The sequence below is a fragment of the Pyrgilauda ruficollis genome, unplaced genomic scaffold (genome assembly GCF_017590135.1).
Source record: "Pyrgilauda ruficollis isolate IOZ18807 unplaced genomic scaffold, ASM1759013v1 scaffold27, whole genome shotgun sequence".
Taxonomy (NCBI): domain Eukaryota; kingdom Metazoa; phylum Chordata; class Aves; order Passeriformes; family Passeridae; genus Pyrgilauda; species Pyrgilauda ruficollis.
In genome coordinates, this window is record NW_024524044.1 from 295,914 (window position 1) to 317,783 (window position 21,870).

At 37.8% G+C, this 21,870-nt stretch overlaps 1 protein-coding gene across 1 annotated transcript in view; it reads right to left on the bottom strand.

The window, feature by feature from the left end:
• Positions 1 to 375: 375 nt before the first annotated feature.
• Positions 376 to 21,870, bottom strand: part of CNTN1 (contactin 1) — a 206,735-nt gene continuing 185,240 nt past the window's right edge. Inside the window, exons 20-24 of the mRNA XM_041471486.1 lie at positions 21,488 to 21,591; positions 15,036 to 15,222; positions 13,462 to 13,574; positions 12,150 to 12,306; positions 376 to 891 (exon numbers count right to left, since the gene is read on the bottom strand). Coding sequence (XP_041327420.1) covers positions 812 to 891; positions 12,150 to 12,306; positions 13,462 to 13,574; positions 15,036 to 15,222; positions 21,488 to 21,591 — 641 coding nt within the window. The 3' untranslated portion in view covers positions 376 to 811. The remainder of the gene's footprint in view (positions 892 to 12,149; positions 12,307 to 13,461; positions 13,575 to 15,035; positions 15,223 to 21,487; positions 21,592 to 21,870) is intronic.

Consider the following 21,870-nt stretch of genomic DNA (forward strand, 5'->3'; position numbering starts at 1 on the left):
ACATTACGCTGCTTCCCTGAAAGCTGACATTTGACTCTCAAAACCAGCAACAATTACCATAACAATTTTTCAACACAATTCTTTTAAGAAAAGAATATAATAAATCTCAGGTCTGTGAAGCACAGGTAAATTCCTTTAAGCTGAGCATGTTATCCATGTCTCGGGTGTTCTGAACATATTTAAAACAAAAAAATCCTTATCACTGACTTTTATTTCAATTCCTTCAAATTCTATCCAATAATCTCAAGAAATATAGCTCTAAATAATTAAATGTTTTTGCTTTGACTGTCTCTCTAAAAACCAGTAATCCCAATAAATGATGACGGGGCTATTCAAAAATATGCAGTACACAAAACATATAGGATAGTACAGACAGACGTAGTACTCTTACATTTATCACATACAATCAACATTTCAATCTCTATTATATTTCACAATTTGTTATTCAAGTTAAAGCACCTACGTATGGTGATTTTACTTTCACTGTACAGCCTATGTTATTGGGTTTTAACACTGTAACTTGCCCCATTGGACCGAATCATGCAACTGTCACAGATCAGCATAAGTGTTTTATAAGGCATATTGGAACAAGTTAAAAATTCTTAGCCGTTCAAAAGTTGATTTACTTCATGAAGGAGTTCCTGGATGCCTCAGTCCTCTTAAAGTTCATAGGAAATCGGTAGGGTAATTCTTTTTAAAGTGTAATTTATTTGGCTTAGGATGGTGACACAGGAATCAAAAAGAATCGTGGTCCTCATCATCAAAGGGAGTCCTTTGTGTTGTGTGGAGGACAAGGTGAATCCAGCTACATTCAGAATCCCGAGCAGGCAAGGACACCCAGGGCAGGCACCACTAGGACCAGGAGCAGAGTTGGTACTCCAACAGCGGCACCTGTGCATCGAACAGAAAACAACACAGTATTGGTCTCACTCCGTCTTACTCAGCACTACTTTGCAGTGGGGGAACGATCCTGAAGTCCACGGAGTATGGAGGCTGGAAACCAGCTGGCATATCTCAGCACAGCCCCTACCTGTATGAATAATCTGAAATGGACAAAGAGACTTGCTGCAGTCGGGTGGAGGACTCACTCTTTTGTTCTGCAAGAGCTGCATGTTTATGCAGCATGTTTATACAAGAAACAAGGCCATTCAGGACACATCAGTGTATTTTGATTTGGCCAGTCTGACAAGCCAGGAGGTTATTATACCAGGAGGCAAAAGGTCAAAATAAATATTTAAGCATGTGAAAACAAAATTAATGGAGTCTTTGAAATATGACAAAGCAAAGAGACACCTTTGGAAATGTTAATGCTCATATGAACAGCAATAATCTGAGAGATGTCAAAGAGCCTGGTCCGTTTGTTTACCTGCCAGACTACAAAGTCCAGATGGCCGACTTCTAGCAGTGTGGCATTTATGTCTGTTAAAGTCACAAGGATATTTCTTAAACAAATATTTTAAGACATAAAATATTAATCTATGGCTTACAAACTTTACATGACTCGCTCTGGCAAACAGAAATAAGAATTGCTATTGTTCAGAGGTTTGTGTTGTGATGGTCCACCTCCCTGTTGGGAAAGCATCTATATGAGAAAATAACCCAGCCAAACTGTGCCTGGCTGTCAGTCTTGGAGATGGGCCAAAACAGCCTGAGAACTGGATATTCTTTCATCCCAGAGAGGGCTTGTCTATATCAGGATGGTAGATGGGCAGTGCAGGACTGCTGTTGAACACTTAGCACTGAAGTGCTTGCAGCTGGTGCTGATGGTCCTGAGGCACTGCTGGAACAGGCCCGCTGGACAGCTCTCCAGAAACTGTTAAATGAAGAAAAACCATACTGAGAAGGTAATGCACAAACTGAGCAGCAGAAATTCAGCAGGCCTAAAAACAAGCACAGCATGACAAACTGTGAAAGTACAGGGGTATATTCATCTTATTTTTTAGTGATTTATGAGGCACATTAATATTTTGTTTTTATTCTTAAATATCAAAGTAGAGGTTCTTAATGAATGAAGCCATAGAGGAAAAAAGGTTTTGTGTTTAAGAATATCCACAGAAAATGTATTCTGCTTTTGTCAGACCAGGATAATGCACTTGGAAATACACAAATAAATATTTTGAATGCTTCTAATGGAGAAAAAAAGACAAAAAGTTTGCTGAGTAAAGCTGAATGACGTGCAAGTATGAGGAAACATCTGTTTGCATGTTGCTGTTCTACAGAGAAAAAGGAATAACAAATCTTACTCTGAGATGTGCTTACTGGCTCCAGAATAGTTAGCAATTCATCTCATTATAGTGTTTCCTTCCAAGGTTTAGGCACTGTTGCAGAGATATATTTACCAGCTTTCTTAAATAAAGCAAGTCCTATCCTTGGACAACACATTAACAGAACATTCACAGGATAAATGCACATTAAGCAGATCATCTTTTTCTTTCTTTTTAGATTACTGACCTACATGTAAGGATCCATACTTTACTGGAAACACTATTTGCCATTGCATGACATCCAGTACACTCCTGTGGATCATGAATGAAAGTTAAGAAAAGTTTTGCCTAAGAACAGACTACAAGAATTAAAAGAATTAAAATCCTGTGCAGTAATGCAATTGTGATCTGTCAGTTTTAGCAACCTTTAAAAGCTAGAGAAACGCCAGATAAAGATGTAATGGATGTGTACAAATAATCATGTGGATGTAAATTAAAAGAAAAGGATTACTAAGCTCCCTCTGAAGTCTGGCCAGGTATGAGCTGGATATATGTAGTGCCTTAAAGATTCTTTCTCTCCACAGTGTTATAATGTGTGATCTCTCCTCTCAACCAGCGTTTTATGGATCCAGTGTGCAAGCAATTGCAAACTAAAGCCATCAAAATCACTGTCAAAACCAAATCAGCATCACACAACCCAACTACCACTCTAATGCACCATGTGTGAACTTACTATGAAGAGTCCTCATTTCTTTTAAATAAACAGAACACATGCCCTTAAATTTGGCTGGGGTTTTTTTTGTTTGTTTGTTTTGTGGGTGGGTTTTTTTTGGTCTTTTTGTTTGTTTGGTTGGTTTGGTTTTTGGTAGGGGTTTTCTTGTGGGTTGGTTTTTGGTTTTTTTTTTTTTTTTTTTTTTTTTGGTTTGGTTTTTTTTTTGTTGTTCTTTTTTTTTTTTCCCCCCAACAGTCCCAAGCAAAAATAGTGAAATCTTGCACAGGCTTTACTACTGTTTGGTATAGAATTCCTTCAGCTGATATTTTTAAGTTTAGGTCTAAACTATCTAGAAAAACTTGTAGCCAATGTAGTTTAACATATAATGGGATGCATGAAGCTAACTTAACTTTTTTTCTGTCTCCTGTACTCAGAAGCCTTTCTCACACAAGTGGTTGTTCATCTGTCTGAGAAAATGAAAAGAAAAACTGCTGGATGGCTTTTCCTTCAGCAAGATCTTTATGCATCACAGGAACTCCTTTTAAAGTCTCACTAATCCACAGCTTCCTATTATTATGTTAAGCTCTCTGTTGCCACCTCAATCACATAACATCCAGGATGAAACTTTCACATTTCTGAAAGGAGATCCTAAATTTTACTGACATCTTAAACAGTATGCAACAATCTTCCAAATACATTCAAAAGAAATAAAATCAATGCCTAAAAGAAACAGGAATGAAACCAGTTCTGACTTTGATGTATTTCTTAAGCCTTTGTGACAATTTGTTACATCATTATTTTCTTTAAATGTTACTTATCTTTATATATGATATTTTTGGCCCTTTTATCAACATCAGTGTCTTTTCATTGTGAAAAAAAGGACTTTTGAGATCATTCCTGGATCACAGGAAGCTGTAACCTCCCTCTGAGTGGGGCGTCTCAGAGCCAGCAAACTCAAGTTTGCTGTGCTCAGGGGACTGCTGATGAATGCCAAGGACACAGCCAGGGCTGATAATCCCACTCCTTGAGGCTCAACCCTTTGCCTGTGGAGAAGATGCAAATGCATTCAACACGAGCTCTTCACTGAACTCAATGGGAATTATTCACACACTCCTTTAGGTCTGTGTGAATATGCCACAGCAAATGCACTGTGAATGCTGCTCTCAGATTCGCAAGTACGTTGGATTCATAAATCAGGCCTATGAGAGAGTTACCGATGTGCATACAGTAAATTCTGCAGAACCTTTTCTTAAATTGTTCAAGTTAGGCTATTGATTAAGTGCTGTTAAGTTTAAGTACTGCTAAAACCTCTAGGCCTAAACCATTGGTCAAGTTGAAGGTTAAGTTTGGTAAAGGGGGTCCCCTTGAAACATATTGACACAACCGGAGAGTCTCCCTTATTCCTTTTTATCTTTACCCTTCCCCATCCATACCTTTTTCCATTCCCTGCTTCCATATAGATAATTTTAGATTGATTTTAGTTTTATACTGATTGATTTTAGGTTTTATTTTGATTTTTCTCTGTGTGTTTATTCATCTAGTAAGTAGAAGAGTGAACCTTACCAACAAACTTTGTCATACTTTCATTTCTACATCAAATCGGCTTTTGGTGATACCACTGCTGGTGATTCTTCAAACATCCTAAAAACTCATTCATGACAGTCTGTCCTTGTGACTGTTTTGCAAAACTGATTTCTTTTTATCTGAAAGAAATTTCTACTCATTTTCCTGTAAATAATACTCTCCTTTAGGTCCAGGATCCAAGGACCTATATTCCATTAGGGCTATGCAATTTTCAGCGCTCCTTTTTACTACAAGAAGGTTAATTGCAAAGCCTTCTCATATTCTGTTTCTTCTTGAGGCTAAGTTTGTCCACTTCTGTGTGAAAAAATAGGCCATCTGAAAAAAAATGAAGGGATTTTTGCCTGTTCCAGTCATTAATTTCTTTATCAACTATTAGGCTTCATTTGTATTTGTTTTCTCAGTGTTTTCATATTTACTCAGGTAGAACAGAAAAAGAGAAATGTGAGGAAATATAATTTCTTTCAACTGCATAAAAGAAAGAGGTGGGTTTGTTGTTCTTTTAACTGGATATTGAAAAGAAATTGCTCTTTTCCCAGCTGGAAACACTGTCTCCATGAAAGACTACTGTAAAAGAAATAAGCAGCTCAGCTGACATGATTTAAATTCTGTTATCCCTACTGATGGAGAATGGAAAATAACGGAACTAATTATAATATACTTATCTTGCATCACTGGCATCATTACTAAATCAAGCATCCAACTTTCTCTTGTCTAGGAAACCTTTGTGCACGAGGAAATTTTCCTCTTGCCTGTGCCATAAACCTTTCAAGAAAGGCACTATGGAGTGATTCACAGCTCTGTGATTTACTGGTTTTGCAGCAGAGTAGATGTATGGCATGGAAACAAAGCTGTCTGTCCATCTGCTCATGCTTTGGACTGTGCTAAGGTTTGCTGTGCAACGGGGGAGCAGCTTCAACTATCCTAAGAAAAACATATTTGAATTGCTGCTGATGGTCTGGGTGATTTTTCCACCCCATGATGTTAGTCTGTCCTCTTCTACTTGAAAATTCTGTCAAGGAAACATTTTGTTTTGTTCTGGCAATAGCACCTGGAACCTTGGCATTGTCAGCAGCTGGAGCTTCTTTTTCATTAACTCTAGCCCTGCCACAGACCCAGGCTGCCAACATGAAAAGATGACCTGGACTCCAAGAAAAATCAGAAAATTTTCAGTCATTGGGTTATTACTTAGCTGCCATAGGTTATTTCTCAAATACTTCTTCCCCCTCACATATACTAATACTCATTACAGATTCTTTTGCACAGAGAGTAAAGTAAAAGACCACTGGTAATATTTTTTAATAAAATATACTCTTAAAGTTGTGCACCAACAAATAACAAATAGCATGAGAATATTCTTCTGTGACCTAGGCAGAGGATCTTCTTTGGCCAGCTGGCATGTCTAGGGCTTTCTACTCCTCCTTGTTCAAGAAAACAGGGATTTGTGAATTTTTCTTACAAATAAATTCAGCCCAACTATATACCAGCTGTGTCACTCTTTTTGACTTGCAAATAGTCCACATTTTAAAAGCCACAGGGTGCAATGGGTAAACAGCAGAAACTCTTCAGGTGCAAAATGGTGGCACAGCCTCCCTCCCTCTGCTCCCTGAGTACTGCAGCACCACAAGGAGCAATCAGTGGGAACAAGCAGCACCCAGGCCTGGAGAGCAACAGGAAAAATATGCAGACAATGAAAATAATGGACTGAGAAGCAGCAAAGAAGATAAATTAGTCCAATAGGACAGATCAGCTTCAATTTGACCTTGCTCTTCAGCAAGGCAGAAAAAAAAATCTTAAATTGGGCATTAAAGTCACTGCAGAAAGGAAACAGAGATTATCAGGATAATGCAGAATGCAGACTAAGAAAACATAACTAGATATGAAAATATTTCCACTATCTGCCCAACCTTTGAGTCTGAATAGAAAAAAAAAGAGAAAAAATTGAAATTAATGAGAATATGACTTATCAAGACAACATTTGTTCTATCACTGTGTATGTTGCAATGCATGGAATTGTCACCTTATTCAATCAAACTAAGGCTCGGAAGGAGGCAATACCAATAAATTAGAATTGTGATGAAATGAAATGTGATGATGAAGAAAAATCAAGAAAAACACCAGAGAAATATGTTGATTTAAGCATATGTATGTACCAGGTTATAGGGCATTCTGAGTATTAATTTTTCAGTCATGAGAAACAGCAAATGCTGTTTTTGAAAGTTACTCTTGTTTTAGAGAAGAGCTCTTTCAGAAATGTACTTTTAGTTCAGTAGAAGATTTTGGTATATTCTTGTACCAGATGCATAAGAAGTTCCAAGGGGAGGAACAAAGGGCTGTCATGCCCCAGCTAGGTAGAGTCTGTTTTCTTCAGTATTATAATTTTTACCTGTGTTCTCCTCCTCTAATTACTACAACAATCTTTGCAACAGATGGGCATTTTCAAATCACAACCAAAAGATTGTGATTATACCACATGAGAAGTGAATGATCACCTGACTTCTTGATACTAATGTGTGCAACAAACATTTGTCCCCTTTCAAATAGTAATTGAAAAAATTAAAGGATAAATAATTAAAAGGATTGTGTAAATTAGTACAGGCAAAATTTATGGATTTTCCTTTGAAAGAGTTGTACTTCAAAGTAAATACTATTTCAGGATCCTAAAACATGCCTCTGGCAAATGGAATTCATATGTGTATATATATGTGTGTGTGCACTGAACACAGAGAAACTGTAATTTTGTTGTCTTGCTATAAGCATATACAATACATAAATTATTCTTTGTCCATGCCACTGTTAAAACTGAGACATTAACCTGATTTCACATGTGAAGCTGAAGGTGTATGGTATTTCCCATTCTTCCCCAATATTTATCCAACTAAGAAGAGTAACCCTCCCCTCTTTCCCACACTGGAAGAAATTTTAAAACTTGAGAGCTTGATTCTATTTTTCCTTACTTTGGCATAAAGCAACTGCACTGAGGCCAGTGCAGTTACACAAGTGAAGTGAAAAAAGAACCAAGCACCATATGGTTTTAGTTCCTACTGATTGCAAGATTGTTTTAATTACACTAATATTAGTAATATGACAAAGCAGTCCAAAAATCATGCAAGAGACAAAAAAAAATTCTCAGCCTTTACTATATTTCAAAGGAAACAGATAAGCCTATTATTAACTCTTGAAAAAGACTCCATTGGTTAAACAAGTCATTCCAAACTTCATCTGGTTGTGGTAACTCAAGAATGAATTGTGTAGCTCATTAACTTACTATAATGGGCTTAAAAAATATCCCCAAGCTCCTTACTCTACAACAGGCACTGGCCAATAAAATACAAAATATCATGGCTGTATGTTACATTGATTATAGCTGTATGTGGAATGCACATATACTGAGAGTTATTTTATGATAAGAACTTTTATTTCAAGATGTTCACTAACAAGAAAGGCATGCAAGATAGCTTTAGATACTCTTTGGTAAATTTTGTTTGTATCACTCTCAACAAATGAGGATGAGGAAAACAAAAAGGAGGTTTTTCCCTTGAACAAGGAATTGAGATAGAAATAAAATCTACTTCTAGTTTCTTTTCTATTTGACTTTCAAATGTAATTATGTTAGTTAAAACATACTACAATTTTAATTCCTATGTTAGGACCTCAGAGCCAGTTAGTGCTCCTGAACCTGAAATATAGGATAAAAGATGTGTGCTGGTGTCCTGTCTGGCCTCCACCTGTGTCCTGGGATGACTTTATGATGCTAAATTACATTCCCATTCATCTGTTTAGCCCAGAAAGAAGCTTTATGCCTTTAAAAATAGATCCCAGAGTGAAGGCGGGGAAGAAGGAAAAGCAGTGGAATTTTTTCACGGCTGTATTCAAAAACAAAGAGACAAGAGCTGCAGGTCACTCTCGGCGCACACTGTCTGCAGCACGGACAGGGAGCAGGAGAGAGCTCTCCTTCGCTTTTAGTTAGTTTTTAGCTAGCTGAGGCAGAGAAGTTCCCCAGACTGTTGCTTTTTCTTTTCCTGGAACTGTTCAAACCTGCTCTGGACTGAAAACCCAGAAAAAATACTGTGAGCTCACACGTGTGGCCCACTGAGGACCCAGGACGCTGCATTCCAGCACCAGAGGGACTGAGAGAAACCCAGTGAGCCAAGAAACACCCACAGAGCACTCTCTCTGAACTACAGAAGGGCTCTCTGAATTTGCCCTCTCTTCAAAACAGCAAAAGGTTTTATTGTTTAATATTATTCATTTTTTATGCTTATAAATCTTTGCTTGTTAAATAAACAGTTTTTTCCACTTTTCTCGAAGGGTGTTTATCGCCTGAACAGGTGGAAAGAAGGACCACTGAATTTTGCCCTTTAAGGAATCAACCCTTTGGGAGTTCCCTTCCAAATTTGTCCCAAACAAAGATAACCTGCCTATCCAAAAGCTCTCAGGTCCCCTGTATTTCATGTCATGCCTGTCAGAATTGTGTCCCTCGACGTAGCATTTGAGATGCCCCAGGATGTCCCTGGTAAACTGGGGCATCTCAAATGCTACAGGCTTTGTTTAACATTTTGAATTACACCCTAGATGACAACTGATTATAATGGGAGCTTAGACACCTAACTCAGCCATATTATGTAGATTACTTTGGATTTGATACTCAGTGAACAGCAGGGAAACACCCACCTGGATGACACACTGGTGTTGTAGGATCCTTGTTTAGGATCCTGCCATTCCTGGTCAGCATATAGGCTATTTGGAACCTCTGCCCTAGCTGCTTAATTCTCCCCATTCACTTATGCACAAAATTAGGTAGGTTTGCAAACACTGGAATCAGATGCCTAAAGGTCATGTAAGGCAATACTCCTCTCTGAGTTTGGTAAGATGCTTTATGTTTTGCTTTAGATATTGTTTACATCTCTGTGTAAATATGTAACTTCCATTTTGGTCAGTCAAGCACCAAAACATGCATTCCTATCAAACTACATCTTCTCTTCTTTGCAATTCTCTGAGAAAAGATGTAATTTAAATAAATTTTAACTACTCGATCTTTTGGGATAATTATTCTAAACCCTAATGCAGTACTGGAAGATTTCCTTAAGAATAAAAATTAGCAGACATAATTTGCCATGTGTAGGTGTTAAAACTATACTTTGTTCTGCTTTTTGGAAAAGCAGCCTAGAAATGACCTGAAATTCTTTCCTGATTGGCTGTATATTATGTGTTCCAAAGAGAATACCTTGCCTTTTTTCTCTTTTTCAAATTTTCCTAAACTGAGTCCAGGGAATGCTGTCTCTGTCTAGGTCACCAGAGGCATAGTCCCTGTCTGTCTAGCTGGTGTATGGTAGAATTTATGGATGAGAACTTGTCTGCAGTGGGGAAGACAGTTCAATGCAAAACTCTGCAAACCAGCATCTAGCATTAGCAGGGTGCTAACCCTCCCAGTGGTGCTAATTCTGTACAGGCATACTTGGGACAGGTCATAGTCTTGGCAAGACTGATCAGCTTGGGCCTGACTTTGCACTGACACGATGCTTTTGGTCTGGGAATTAATCTGCCAGCTGCGACCTAAAGGCCCTTTGCACCACACCAATGGCACATTTTAATACATGTTTGATACAAGGACACTCAGGACATCTCCTGAAGACAGCAATTGCCTAAACATTTTTGCAGCTTATAAAATACGTTAAAAGTGATTGTCCTGGTGTATGATAATACAACAATGTATTTCAGATTTTCTTAAGTGGTTGACTTATTATCCCAAAATAGTCTCATAGAACATGGTACACACAATTAACATGTATGCTAAATGGATTAAGAATTCAGTCACCAGCAGATTTCAAACCACAATTATTAAAGAATGGGCACTGAATTTCTACTGTGATTCCACACTGAACAGCTGTAGACTGAATGCAATCCATATATTTATATCAAAAGCAGCAGAAGTAAGCACCTATGGAACCAAAATGGCAAATAGAAACAACAAAAATTAATATAAAACTTCAGACAGCACAGGGACTTGAACCATTCAAACCATCTGTGCTTTACCATAGCCACAGGCAAAATACAACATAAAGTTAAAAAGAGACATGACACTGTGGTGTACTCTGCAAATTATGAGATACTGTATCCTGTAAAGTAAGGATTCCAGGAAGGATTTAGAGATGGTATTGGGCAAACAAGACGAACATAATTTCATAGCCCCATGAAAGGTAATAAATGGCTAATGAAAGCCTTTCATGAATAATGCTGGAAGTAGTTAAGTGTGGGGAGGCAAGAATATCTCTGCAGACGGCTGAGTTGAACACAGTGCATGTGTAGTATCTAAAGGAAGTATTAGAGGCTGGAGAGGTGAAGAAAAGAGTTGATGAAATTATTTAAGACCTGATGACTGTAATTGAGGAGAGATTCAATGTACACAGTGTTTTAAACATTTGATTAGTCATGTGGCTAGTATAGATACATTTCTTAATGGAAACAATGTATTAGACACAAAAAGACTCTTTAATCTAACAACAGCTACAAAAAGAAACAATGCTCAAACGCCAAAGCCAGAAAAACACAGAATAAAAACATAGGCAAAAAATGTCAACTGTGCAGGTGTCCATTAGAACAAAATACAAACCAAATAAAAACTTAATACAAACAAAAACGGTGATACTCATGAGCTCACACCAGATTACATAAGCCATATATATTATTGAAAACCTGCAAATGGGAGGTCCACTCCTTTAGGCACGGGCAGCTTCCCTCACAGTACAAATCCAACATAAGCATTGTTATTTTCAAAAGGACACAATAATGATTGCATTGCTTCTGTGACAAGAATATTGTTGACATTTAATCCTTTCTATTCTCCGAGTTAATTTTTTAAATTAAAAATACAAGAATACAATGTAAGCGATGGAATTATAACCTTGCAAAGACACTATCCAATTCCTTGATGTCTACTCTTTTGTTCTCTTTCATACCAAATAGTGCCCAGGAACTGCTTCAGATAAAAAACTAAGAGGAAGGAGATGTGCACACCATGTCTGAACTTGTATTTATAGTCAACATTGAGCCCAGTTTGAATTGTCCTAAGCCACAGTTCCTTGTCTTCTTTACCAATCATCCAGACCACTCTGATTTAGAACATTTGAAGCTTCTCACTGCTTATTTATCATTTTTGTGCCACAGATCCCCTTTTCACTGAGAAGTGGAACTTCCCCAGCAAGCAGTCTGTGCATCACTGTGGACCACTCCTTTTCTCTATTTTCCTTTTAGCGGCAGCTGTCAGAGGAATGAGATAGAGGCAAAAGGTGCTAGGGCTATGGGGTTATTGCAAGCTGGCACCTAGATCCTGAGGTCTGCACCGTGTAGTTATGCTTGTGGGACACTGCTAGAAGTGGCAGCCTAACCAGGGGCACCAGTAAAGCACTCTGGTATTTGGAAGATTGGCAGTGCTTCCAGGATTGAGCTGGACTGCTACAGAAGTGTCCTGTGTGTGTCCTATGAGTCCTCAAAAATGTTTTAAGATATACTCATATTCTCAGTGCAGTCACTCCTGAAGGGATACCTTTCTAATTTTGGATGTTCCCATCTCTCAATAGCATGCAAAAGGAAAACACTCAGTCCAAAATTTCCAAGGAGTGTGGCAAAGAAAAAGGGAAGTTATTTCTCACCTGAAATTTTTATTTGGGCTACTTCTCCATCTCCTCCTTCACTGTGTGCTCGCACCTCAACAACATATTCACCATCGCTGGGGACTGGGACCTCTATCGTGTGCTTTCCAGTGGAAAACAACTTGCCTTCATGCTGTCCATCTGGCCTATAAAGTACCTAGGAAAGTCATGGTAAATACAGTTAATGAAATGTTACATTTCCATGAAGATACATTTCTGTATGTACAGTGTGTCAATGAAAAAGTATTGGGTTTTTATTTACATGAAAAACTATATATAGACATACACACACACACACACATATATATATATAAACTTAGTGGCTAATACAACTTTTTTCCATATTTACACAGAGTGAATTTAGACAGGATGTCTTCTCATTTTCTGTTACAAAATTATGCCATCTTTTGAAAAATAATTTTAGCACTTACACTCAAAATAAGTAATTAAGTGATGGAAAATATCAATGCAGGGTGGCAGAGACCATCAAATAAAAATATGAGAATCCAGCTGGGTTTTCTGACATAAAATGTATAACCATTTTCATAAATGAGACAATTAGCAATTTTATTATTAGCTCTCAATGATGCAAAACTATTGCAAATAGGATGGTACATGTCTTGTGGGACCTCTAGAAAAGATCCCATTTCTTTCTGAAATAATCTCGGTGAAACATTATCAGCAATTCCCAGGAAGGAGTTCAACTCCTCAATCAACTTTGCAAATGAAGAATATGATACTAATTTTCTTAGTGCCAAGCAAGTAGCTACATTAGACAGGAATTAAAAGCTGAAGTTTTCTATATGCCCTATAGTCAGTAGATACACTTGCTGTGGTTACAGAGTAACTGCATCTACTGATGGTAGAGGTCTCTTCCCTTTGTCTACCTTCCCAGACTTTAAAAACTCATGTTTCAGGAACTGTAACCCCCATGGAGATGGGAACGGAAAACTGAAACAATACATACTGATAAAAGGAAAAACTATAAAGTGTATAACTTTTCTGTGCATTATTTTAAACTAGCATACAATAAATGTGATCATATGGGAAATGAGGTTGTTGCAGTCACTGCTATGGACTTTCCCACAATATGTTTTACCACCCAAATAAATTTCAGTCCCCCTATATTTTCTCATCATGTTGACTAAGCCCACTGGCTTTGCCCTAGGCCTACTGGATAGCTGAGCATGATATCTTCCTCTTCAGCATTCAAGTATGTGTAAGCCTGATTACGTACAAAGATTCAACACTGTCTATAAAATGCACTACACGAAGCATACATAAAGATAAAAAATATTTTCAGATATCTTACTTTGTATCCTTCGACAGCGGACTCGTTTGACATTGCCTTCACGTGATCCCAGGTGATGATGTACCTTGAACCAGATCTTACAGAACTGATAATTCTTGGGCGTTGGCTTGGAGCTGAAAAGCAACATATGTATAATGTACACATAAATGAGATTTCATCAATGTTCAGTGGTGTTTTTATTAAGATACATAAAAAATGTAAAAATGTGAAAATGGAAATTAGGCTATATATGAGCAAGGGATAGTCTCCTTCCTGGAATGAACTGCTACAGCTCCAGCCAGACAATTTTGGATGTCTGTGTGCAGCGGCTGCATTGTGGGTCTTCCTTTCTGTGTTGCCAGAATGGAAGTGGCCAACATTACCCTTCATTGTGTTGCTGACCACCAGAGTTTGCTGGCATGCAACTACCTTCAGAACCTCCCAGAAATGTGGCATAAGTCACATTTATTCATTGAGATCAAATATTCAATCAACTATTTACAGCCATTTCTACATCATTTACCTCAGATCAGCAGAAATAACAGTACGCCACTGCAGAAACCATTAATTATAACTTATACAGTAAGCTTATAAAATGGACTTTTATTAATGAACCCTGCTGGTGCAAGTTGCACAATACACTATTTACTGACAGAGATCCTCAAATTAGTTGTATGCATTCTAAGCCCAGATAATTGCATTTTGAATACACAAGATGCATTTCTCACATTGTTCAATCAATGCTAGTGCTAGGTATCTTCATTGAGTCAGGAGCAATATTCAAAAACCTGTTATGGTATGTTAATTCTAGGGTGAGATTCAGATCACCTACTTCTCAAGGCTCCCTGAATCTGCTGCTCTGCTCCTGGTGGAAATGGCAGCCGGTCACATTTTAATCATCACTGACAAAACAGAAAGGCAGTGTATAGATGCCGAAGTAATAGCTGGTCTCAACTGCTCATCATTTAGAATATTGTGGCCAGCTTTGGGATTCCCAATACTTGAAAGACACTAGTAATCTGGGGTGAGTTCAACAGAGCAATACCAACCTGGTGGGGATGTGGAACACTTGATTTGTGAAGGAAGGGTGAAAAAGCTGCACTTGTTCAACCTGGAGGTGAGACAGTTTTGGAGGGGACCTAAGAGTGCTCTGTCCTGACAGGGGGTTTATGAAGAAGGATCCAGGCTCTTGGATGGCAAGGAAGGAGGACAAGTAACAAAAATGCACAATATTGATTAAGAGTCTCAGACTAGACACTCAGAATAAGTCAGTGACTGGAATAGGTTTCTCAGAGAGGTTGTGCAGTCTCTACCCCTTTAGGTTGTCAAGATTCAGCTGGAAAAAACGCTGAGCAACCTGATCTGAGCTTTCAGGTGACCCTCCTTGGAGCCTATAATCTTAGCCTCTTTACCACCTTTTGTAAGATATCCCCATTATATATGGCAACAAAAGAGAGGAAGGAGAATTTTATCAGAAATTTTCAGACTAAGAAGCAACACCATATGAGGAGAGAACATTTGGTATATGAATGAGAAGTCATGTTTTAAAACATGATGGACATGATTATACTTGACCTAACATCCCATTTACTTACGTGCTTTCCTTGTAACAACATCAATGGTGCTGCTGGGAGGTCCGTAGCCTGCGCTGTTGAAGGCAGACACATCCACATGGTAGCGAGTGTTAGGCTTCAGGTTTTCCAGTTTGGTTGAATACTCTTGATTGCTCACCTGCACCCGCTGTGCAGCTGCTTCTTTATCATGAGCAGCCCAGTAACGAATCTGTAAGCATGCCAATCAGAGGATTAACTTTAATATATTTAATCATAAAGAAATTTTAATAAAACTGATGTATTTCTAAACTATATATTCAGATATAAGCCAGCTAAAAGAAATCTAACAGCAATAGCATAGAATTCCTTCTACAGGCTGTGATTTCAACCAAGTTATGTATAGGCATAAAGGAACAGAAATAAATGTAGAATTTATTATTGTGAACTTTTCTTACAGTGGTTTAATTTGTTCTTAGCTAAGTCACTAGAAGCCTGGGAGCTGGATAATGCCTTCAAAGAACAAGACTTTTTTCTTCTTGCTCTTTTGTTTTTGCATTCTACTCTGAACTTTAGTATTATTTCTTACACTAGTAGAGACTAAACCCTGAGAATGTTTTTGGTATGTTTTGTTTGAATGTCTTACAAATTTAGGCCTTTTGTACTTCTACCTACAGAAAGCAAAGTTAGCTGCATTATTATTTCTTACACTAGTAGAGACTAAACCCTGAGAATGTTTTTGGTATGTTTTGTTTGAATGTCTTACAAATTTAGGCCTTTTGTACTTCTACCTACAGAAAGCAAAGTTAGCTGCATGTGTGGGTCTGGAGAGGTGTACGTAACTATCTTCTGGAGTTTTTCAGCTAAACTCAATTAGGTTTCATAGCACAATATAACATTTGTCAAAGTAGATGAAGAAGTACATGAAAATACTTAAAATATGTGAAAAACATGACTATAAGCTTGTAACACCTTAAAAACCAAAGCCAATTAAGAGTACACAGGAATTCCATTAGGGTTCGGTTTTGTTTTTTTTTTTCCCCCAAGAACTTGTTCCATCCTACTTTAATTCATTATGCATTACAAAGCACCAGGTGAAAACAGTGTAATTACTAAGGAGTGATGCCATTCCATACAGTCCCTCACATACACAGGGTCCTATTCTGCATGGCCTTGTGAGATGCAAATGAGAGTGAAACAGCGTCAGTCTTTGGGTTTTGTCTGGTTTATAATCATTTGCATAAGACTAAATTACTGCACAAACCTGAAAGAGCAGAAAGCCATGCCCATTGCATTTTGGTTCTGAGTGTTTTCACCCTCAGCATTTCTGCTCAGCTTCTGCCTGACTTCATAATGAATTTTGTGTATGCTACATGAGAGCATTTAAAATTTTTTAAGAAGATGTTAATAGTGTTGGTAAATTCAGGATCTAGGAAAAATCTTATTTTGTAAGACATTATTGGTATCCTGTCATATTGTCTTTTAAATAGCAACTGCTTTAACCTTCTGTTCTGACATTAGTTGTCCATCAAAACTTCATTTAAGGAACAGGTTAGAAGAACTGATGGTCTGTCAAAGTGTTAATATCACAACTTCTTTATAAGTTGTGGGTACAATCCTTTTTTGGTGAGGCTTTATTTTCTCCCATTTACATTTAAATTACAATATTTAATAAAAAAATTGCTTTCTTTTATCTTAGAATACATGCTGTGGTTGAATAAATAGAGATGCAGGGGATTTAGCAGTGGATTTCTCTTTACCTACTTCAAATGTCTTTGGACATGAGAACAGTATCACTACCCAGAGATTACTGTCAACTAAATACTTCTTGGAGCTTGTCTCTTGTCAATGGGTTTTGCCACAATCATGCCCACCAGTGTTACAGTTTACTCACTCTGATTATTATAAATCTGACATCTTAGTGGCCTTTGTCACTCTTTCCTGCTGCAGGGAGAATCACACTGTATCTGCAGACCAAACTGGATTAGCTTTTTAAGTTCAGCATGCATACCTGATTTCCAGCAGGCACAAAAAGACAATCTTCAGTTCTATAAATGTAAGTCCTGCATTGTGTTTAGAAAGTATAATCCACTAGCATCCTAAACATTGGTTTACTGTAATTTAGGCAATCACACTCATAAAATTCATACTTATAAAGGTGGCTATTTTCCCAAGTAAACAGCCTTTACCCTAAAATGAGGACTCTGCACCCAGTCCATTCTGCACGCTTCAGCAGTAGAGTGGCAACCTCCACCAGATGACTGGTTTCAAACTGGCATGGATCTGAAACTGTGACAGTCATTTCAGCTGAAGGTCTGATAGTGATCTTCAAGTCAGAGGGTTTTTTATATGATTATAATTAACACACTGTTGTAGATAAGCAGGTCTTGTTGAATGCAACCAGCTGTACACCATAAGGTGTTAACAGTAAGTGGCTGACTCAGGTGAGAGAGGGTGTGTACATCAGGAGCTAGAGAACGTCATGTCTATCTCTAAGTTCAAACAAGTTTCTAGCCTGCAGCAAAAGAATGTCTGCAAAGTTCTAGGTGGCCAAAAGTTTATTAACCATGGCAGGACCAATAGTAGCTTTGTTGTTGATTTTAGCTGGCCGTTAGATCATACTAAAAATAATTAATTTTTTTTTGTGGGATCTATTATGTTAATTAAGTAACAGCTTTACCTAAAGATAGAAAACACACTTTATATGAACCTTTTATTAATCATGTGGCATATTCTGGAAGCCTTTGAATTCCTCTGCCTTGCAAAGCTTCTAACAATCTTAATGTTCGTTTGTACTACAGGGAGGCTAATGGTATAATACAAGAGTAAGATAGAGCATCAAACAAGACAAGTGAGAACAATGAATGAAAATGCAAATTTCTTCACCAAGAACATATTACATTTCAGACAGAAGTAATAAAATTTAAAGATTAAATAAAATTTAAATCCCAAATACAATAGTTCTTAGCTGCAATGTTGTGGACTTTACCCCTATAGTGCATGGTCTATATGTCATGAACACAGAAAGTTCTTCTCTAATACACATATTTGGATCATTGTAACAACTCATGGAAAAGAAAAAAAAATTCCCCGAGAGCTGAGAAAACGACTGTCTTCTTTGTACTATTCCTATATTTCTCACTTTATTTTTAAATAATTTCAAGATTTCTTGAAATAATTTGGAAATTTCTTTCTTGCCTTTGGAATTAAATGTCACATTGCCTCAAGGGGTCACATTTCCCCACTCTACTGAGTAGCCCCTCTCTCTTTTAAAGAGCTTATATGGTAGCCCCAGACAGCCTTCTTATTCCTGGTCCTCTGCATTTACTGTGTTAGGGTAATCCATAGGCAATGAATCCCCAGAGGACACAGAAGGGGATTTCAGCCAAGCTCTAGAGTTTTTGTGGGAAATCAGCCAACTGGGATTTGTGCAAAGGAATGCCTTAGCCATCATGAATTAGTGCAGCCCTCTGTGTTAAAAATCAGGTGAAAACCTGTATTTCATGGTCTTCTCCTCTATTCAAACTTTAATATACTGAAATTGTTTCTGTAAGTGTTGTGAAACAAAGCTCCCATATTCTTGAAGGTTCTACACAGGACTGACACAAAAATCTACTTCAGTCATATTGAGAAAGAATGCTAATAGCATATTTCAGTCTAGAGGAGACAATGGTGGTGAGTAGTGATAAATTTGTTTAATGAAATAAACCTACATCTATTGCATAGAAGCAACATGAAGTACAGATAGTGTCACTGGTGCTGCATGCACTGCAGAGATGTGCCTGTTAGCAGTCTATTGTAAGAACTCATCAATCTTAAATTCTCTGTATGGATGGAGATAATTTTCATACTTTATCTCTTCTTTAAGTGTGAGCTGAGGACACTCCTCTGTAATGGCAAAACGTATCAGCTCACACTCATCACCATGGGGCAGTCATCCTGACAGTATGCATTAGTGTCAGGAAAATCTGACTCCTCCTGGTGTGAGAAGTATTGTGTCACAGGTGAAATACCTCAGGTTCTTTGCTCAGGACACTCCCACCTCTTAAATTCTAGCATTCAAAAGTCAATTATGCAATTTTCAAGAAATAATAAAGACCAAAAGGAAACTGAGAAGGTGCTCTGGTGAATGATGGTATCTATTAACCTGTGTTACACCTGAGCAGTAATTTAAAGTTAACTATTTATCAATGCCAATAAACACAGAGACTTCCAGAGATAGTTACTAGAATTTTATAATGAACTTTGAATGCTCCTTCCACCACAACTTTTAGTGCAACTTCACAAATGCTATCTGCAGCCTTAACCTTCCAGAACAACCCCTCTCTATTTTAGCCCTGTCCTATGGCTCCTTCAGGACTCATGGGGGTTCTGATCTTCAGGAACACAAGTCTTTCTTTTTATTCTCAGTGAAGAAGCAAGGAATTTCCTTTTGCTGCCATCTCCTCTACTAGAGTGAAACTGGTGATTGCCCTGGGGAAAAATATCTCAGAATTAACACCTTACTGAGCATTTTGGGGCAGTAATTTGGGACTATCAGTCTGTTTATCATCTAGCCAGATGGAAACTTTTACATAGTCCTGATAATCAGAAGATTGTCTTAGAAAAAGAAGGGGAAAAAAAAGAAGACATTTATATTCTAATGTAGCTCCTCACTGTACATGTACAAGCCAGTCAGTTCATGCTGGATTTGTGAAAGTGTATTTCTCCAGGAACAGGTAGATTAAAGTACACTACAGCTATCAAAACAAGGCCACACCCCAAACATCCATAGTCCATGTAGCAAATGGTCAATTCCCAGGATATCCCACCTTTTTAACAGTTATTCTCTTTTCAGCCCAAAGATCCCCTACATTTCTTTCTGATTTTTTTCTTTTTTTTTCTATTGACTGTTCCATTCATCCTGGCCTTTCCTGCTAAATCCTCTCTTCTCCCTTCTTCCCCTGATGTCCCCTGACACAACTCAGATGTCTTTATGTCAAAGAAGGTAAAATTTTTTAAAAAATGGCCAAACATGGGTTGCCTATGGGCATGCTCTCCTACCATGTTCTTTCCACATTTACCTTTGCTCCTCCTGCTTTACTACCCTATTCCCTACTACAACTCTGAGCATCCATCTTCATGGTCTAGCACAACTGTAATCCCAGCCTCTACCAGCACTCCTTGTTGCTGTTCTATCCACCAAAGAGAGCACCTGCCACTCTCCACCAGCTGCCACTCTCCACATTCCCGAAGTCCCCTGGTGTGTGCCTGCCAGGTGTGTGTTCTGCACGCGAAGGCTTCAGTTTCTGGGCAGACTGTCCAGCCTGGCAGTGCAATGCTGCTACAGGGCTGTCCAGGCTCAGCTCGCAGATCTCAGCTATGACCATCAATTTGTCCTTCCTATTCTAACTGCAAAATCCCTATGAGACACCAAACCAGTGGGCTGCCTTAGTAAATTAGGAGTTATCACTGATATTAGTGTCTTAATTTCAACCCCCAGTGCCCTCTTTTTGTAATTTTAAGACTTTACATCTGTACTGTATAAAATCAACCTTTACATGGGACACTATTCTTGTTATGGTATCACAAAGGTTTTACATAAATCTCATGGAGACAGAAACAGAGACCAGAAAATGAAAAAAACCCCAAGTATTACTTATTTATTAATAGATTTTAATTTAAAAAATACATTCCATGAGATTGCTACTCATTTGCATGTCCTTATTTTGGAACATAGAGGGTATCTTCAAGTAGCTGAAAACTTAAATCCCAAGGTAAGTCACTAACAAACTAAAGACCCAAACCCTATTTTGGGTTGCAGCCAAAGTAAGCAGACTGTACATTGCAGAGTTTGCCAGCATGCACTGTGCATGGATGATGTTAAATCTTCCCTGCTACGGTACTACATGGCCATTTCTCATTGCACCCAGCCTGTGTGTTGTTATCTCTGCAGAAGGACAAGAACAATTTTCACCATTGAGATGGACCTGATGGAACATGCCCTAAAGCTCTTTTTCATGCAGAGAATAGAAACCAGCAAGAAAACATCACTGTCTTGCACAATAGCAGTGTCTCTGATTTTGACATTTGTCAAGTAGTCCCACTTACTATAGGGTTTGTGGGTGAAATATATTAATAACTGATAGTAATTTAAGTGGGCCAGAGTAAGCTACAATTTTGCATGTGTTGGAAATTACACCCACAATTTAATTTCAATATGTTTTAAGAAGTTATAGATAGGCATTCAATTACACAAAAGAGACAATGTTCTTTCATTAAATAATTGTGCCTTTCGTTAGTTGAAAAGTGCAAATATACATTTCTTAATCTATTTTAGTAATGAAGTACATAACACCAAAAATAATCTCTTTCTCAAGATCCAAAATCTGCACAGAGCATGCTAACTAAAGAGAAGTGAACCCTAAGAGATGGAATGCCAGAGTAGGAATTATTGTTGGCTCTAACTACTGACAGTAAATTAATAAATAGATTGACAGTGTCACTACTAAACTCACCTGATATCCCTCCACAGATTTATCAGAAACATGGTGCCAAGAAACAGACATTTCAGAAGATGACAAAACCTTTACACTCACATCTGTAGGTATTTCAGTTGGAGCTGGAAGATGAAACATATGTTAAACATTCAATCTATTCCTGTGGTAAGCTTATACTTGTTTACAGGGATTCTCCTGCCTTCAGTATTCTATATTATTTTCAGTATTTTATATAATTTTCCAGATATCACTGAGCTAAGTGTTAGTATTTAATCTGGTTTTTCTTGAGTAAACTTCAAGTCCAGTGATGATCTGTAAGGAAAATAATGCTGTAAAAACAAAGCAATGATCCTGTTGGCTCAGACTACATATTTTTACGCTTCAACAGATTTCATGCTGAA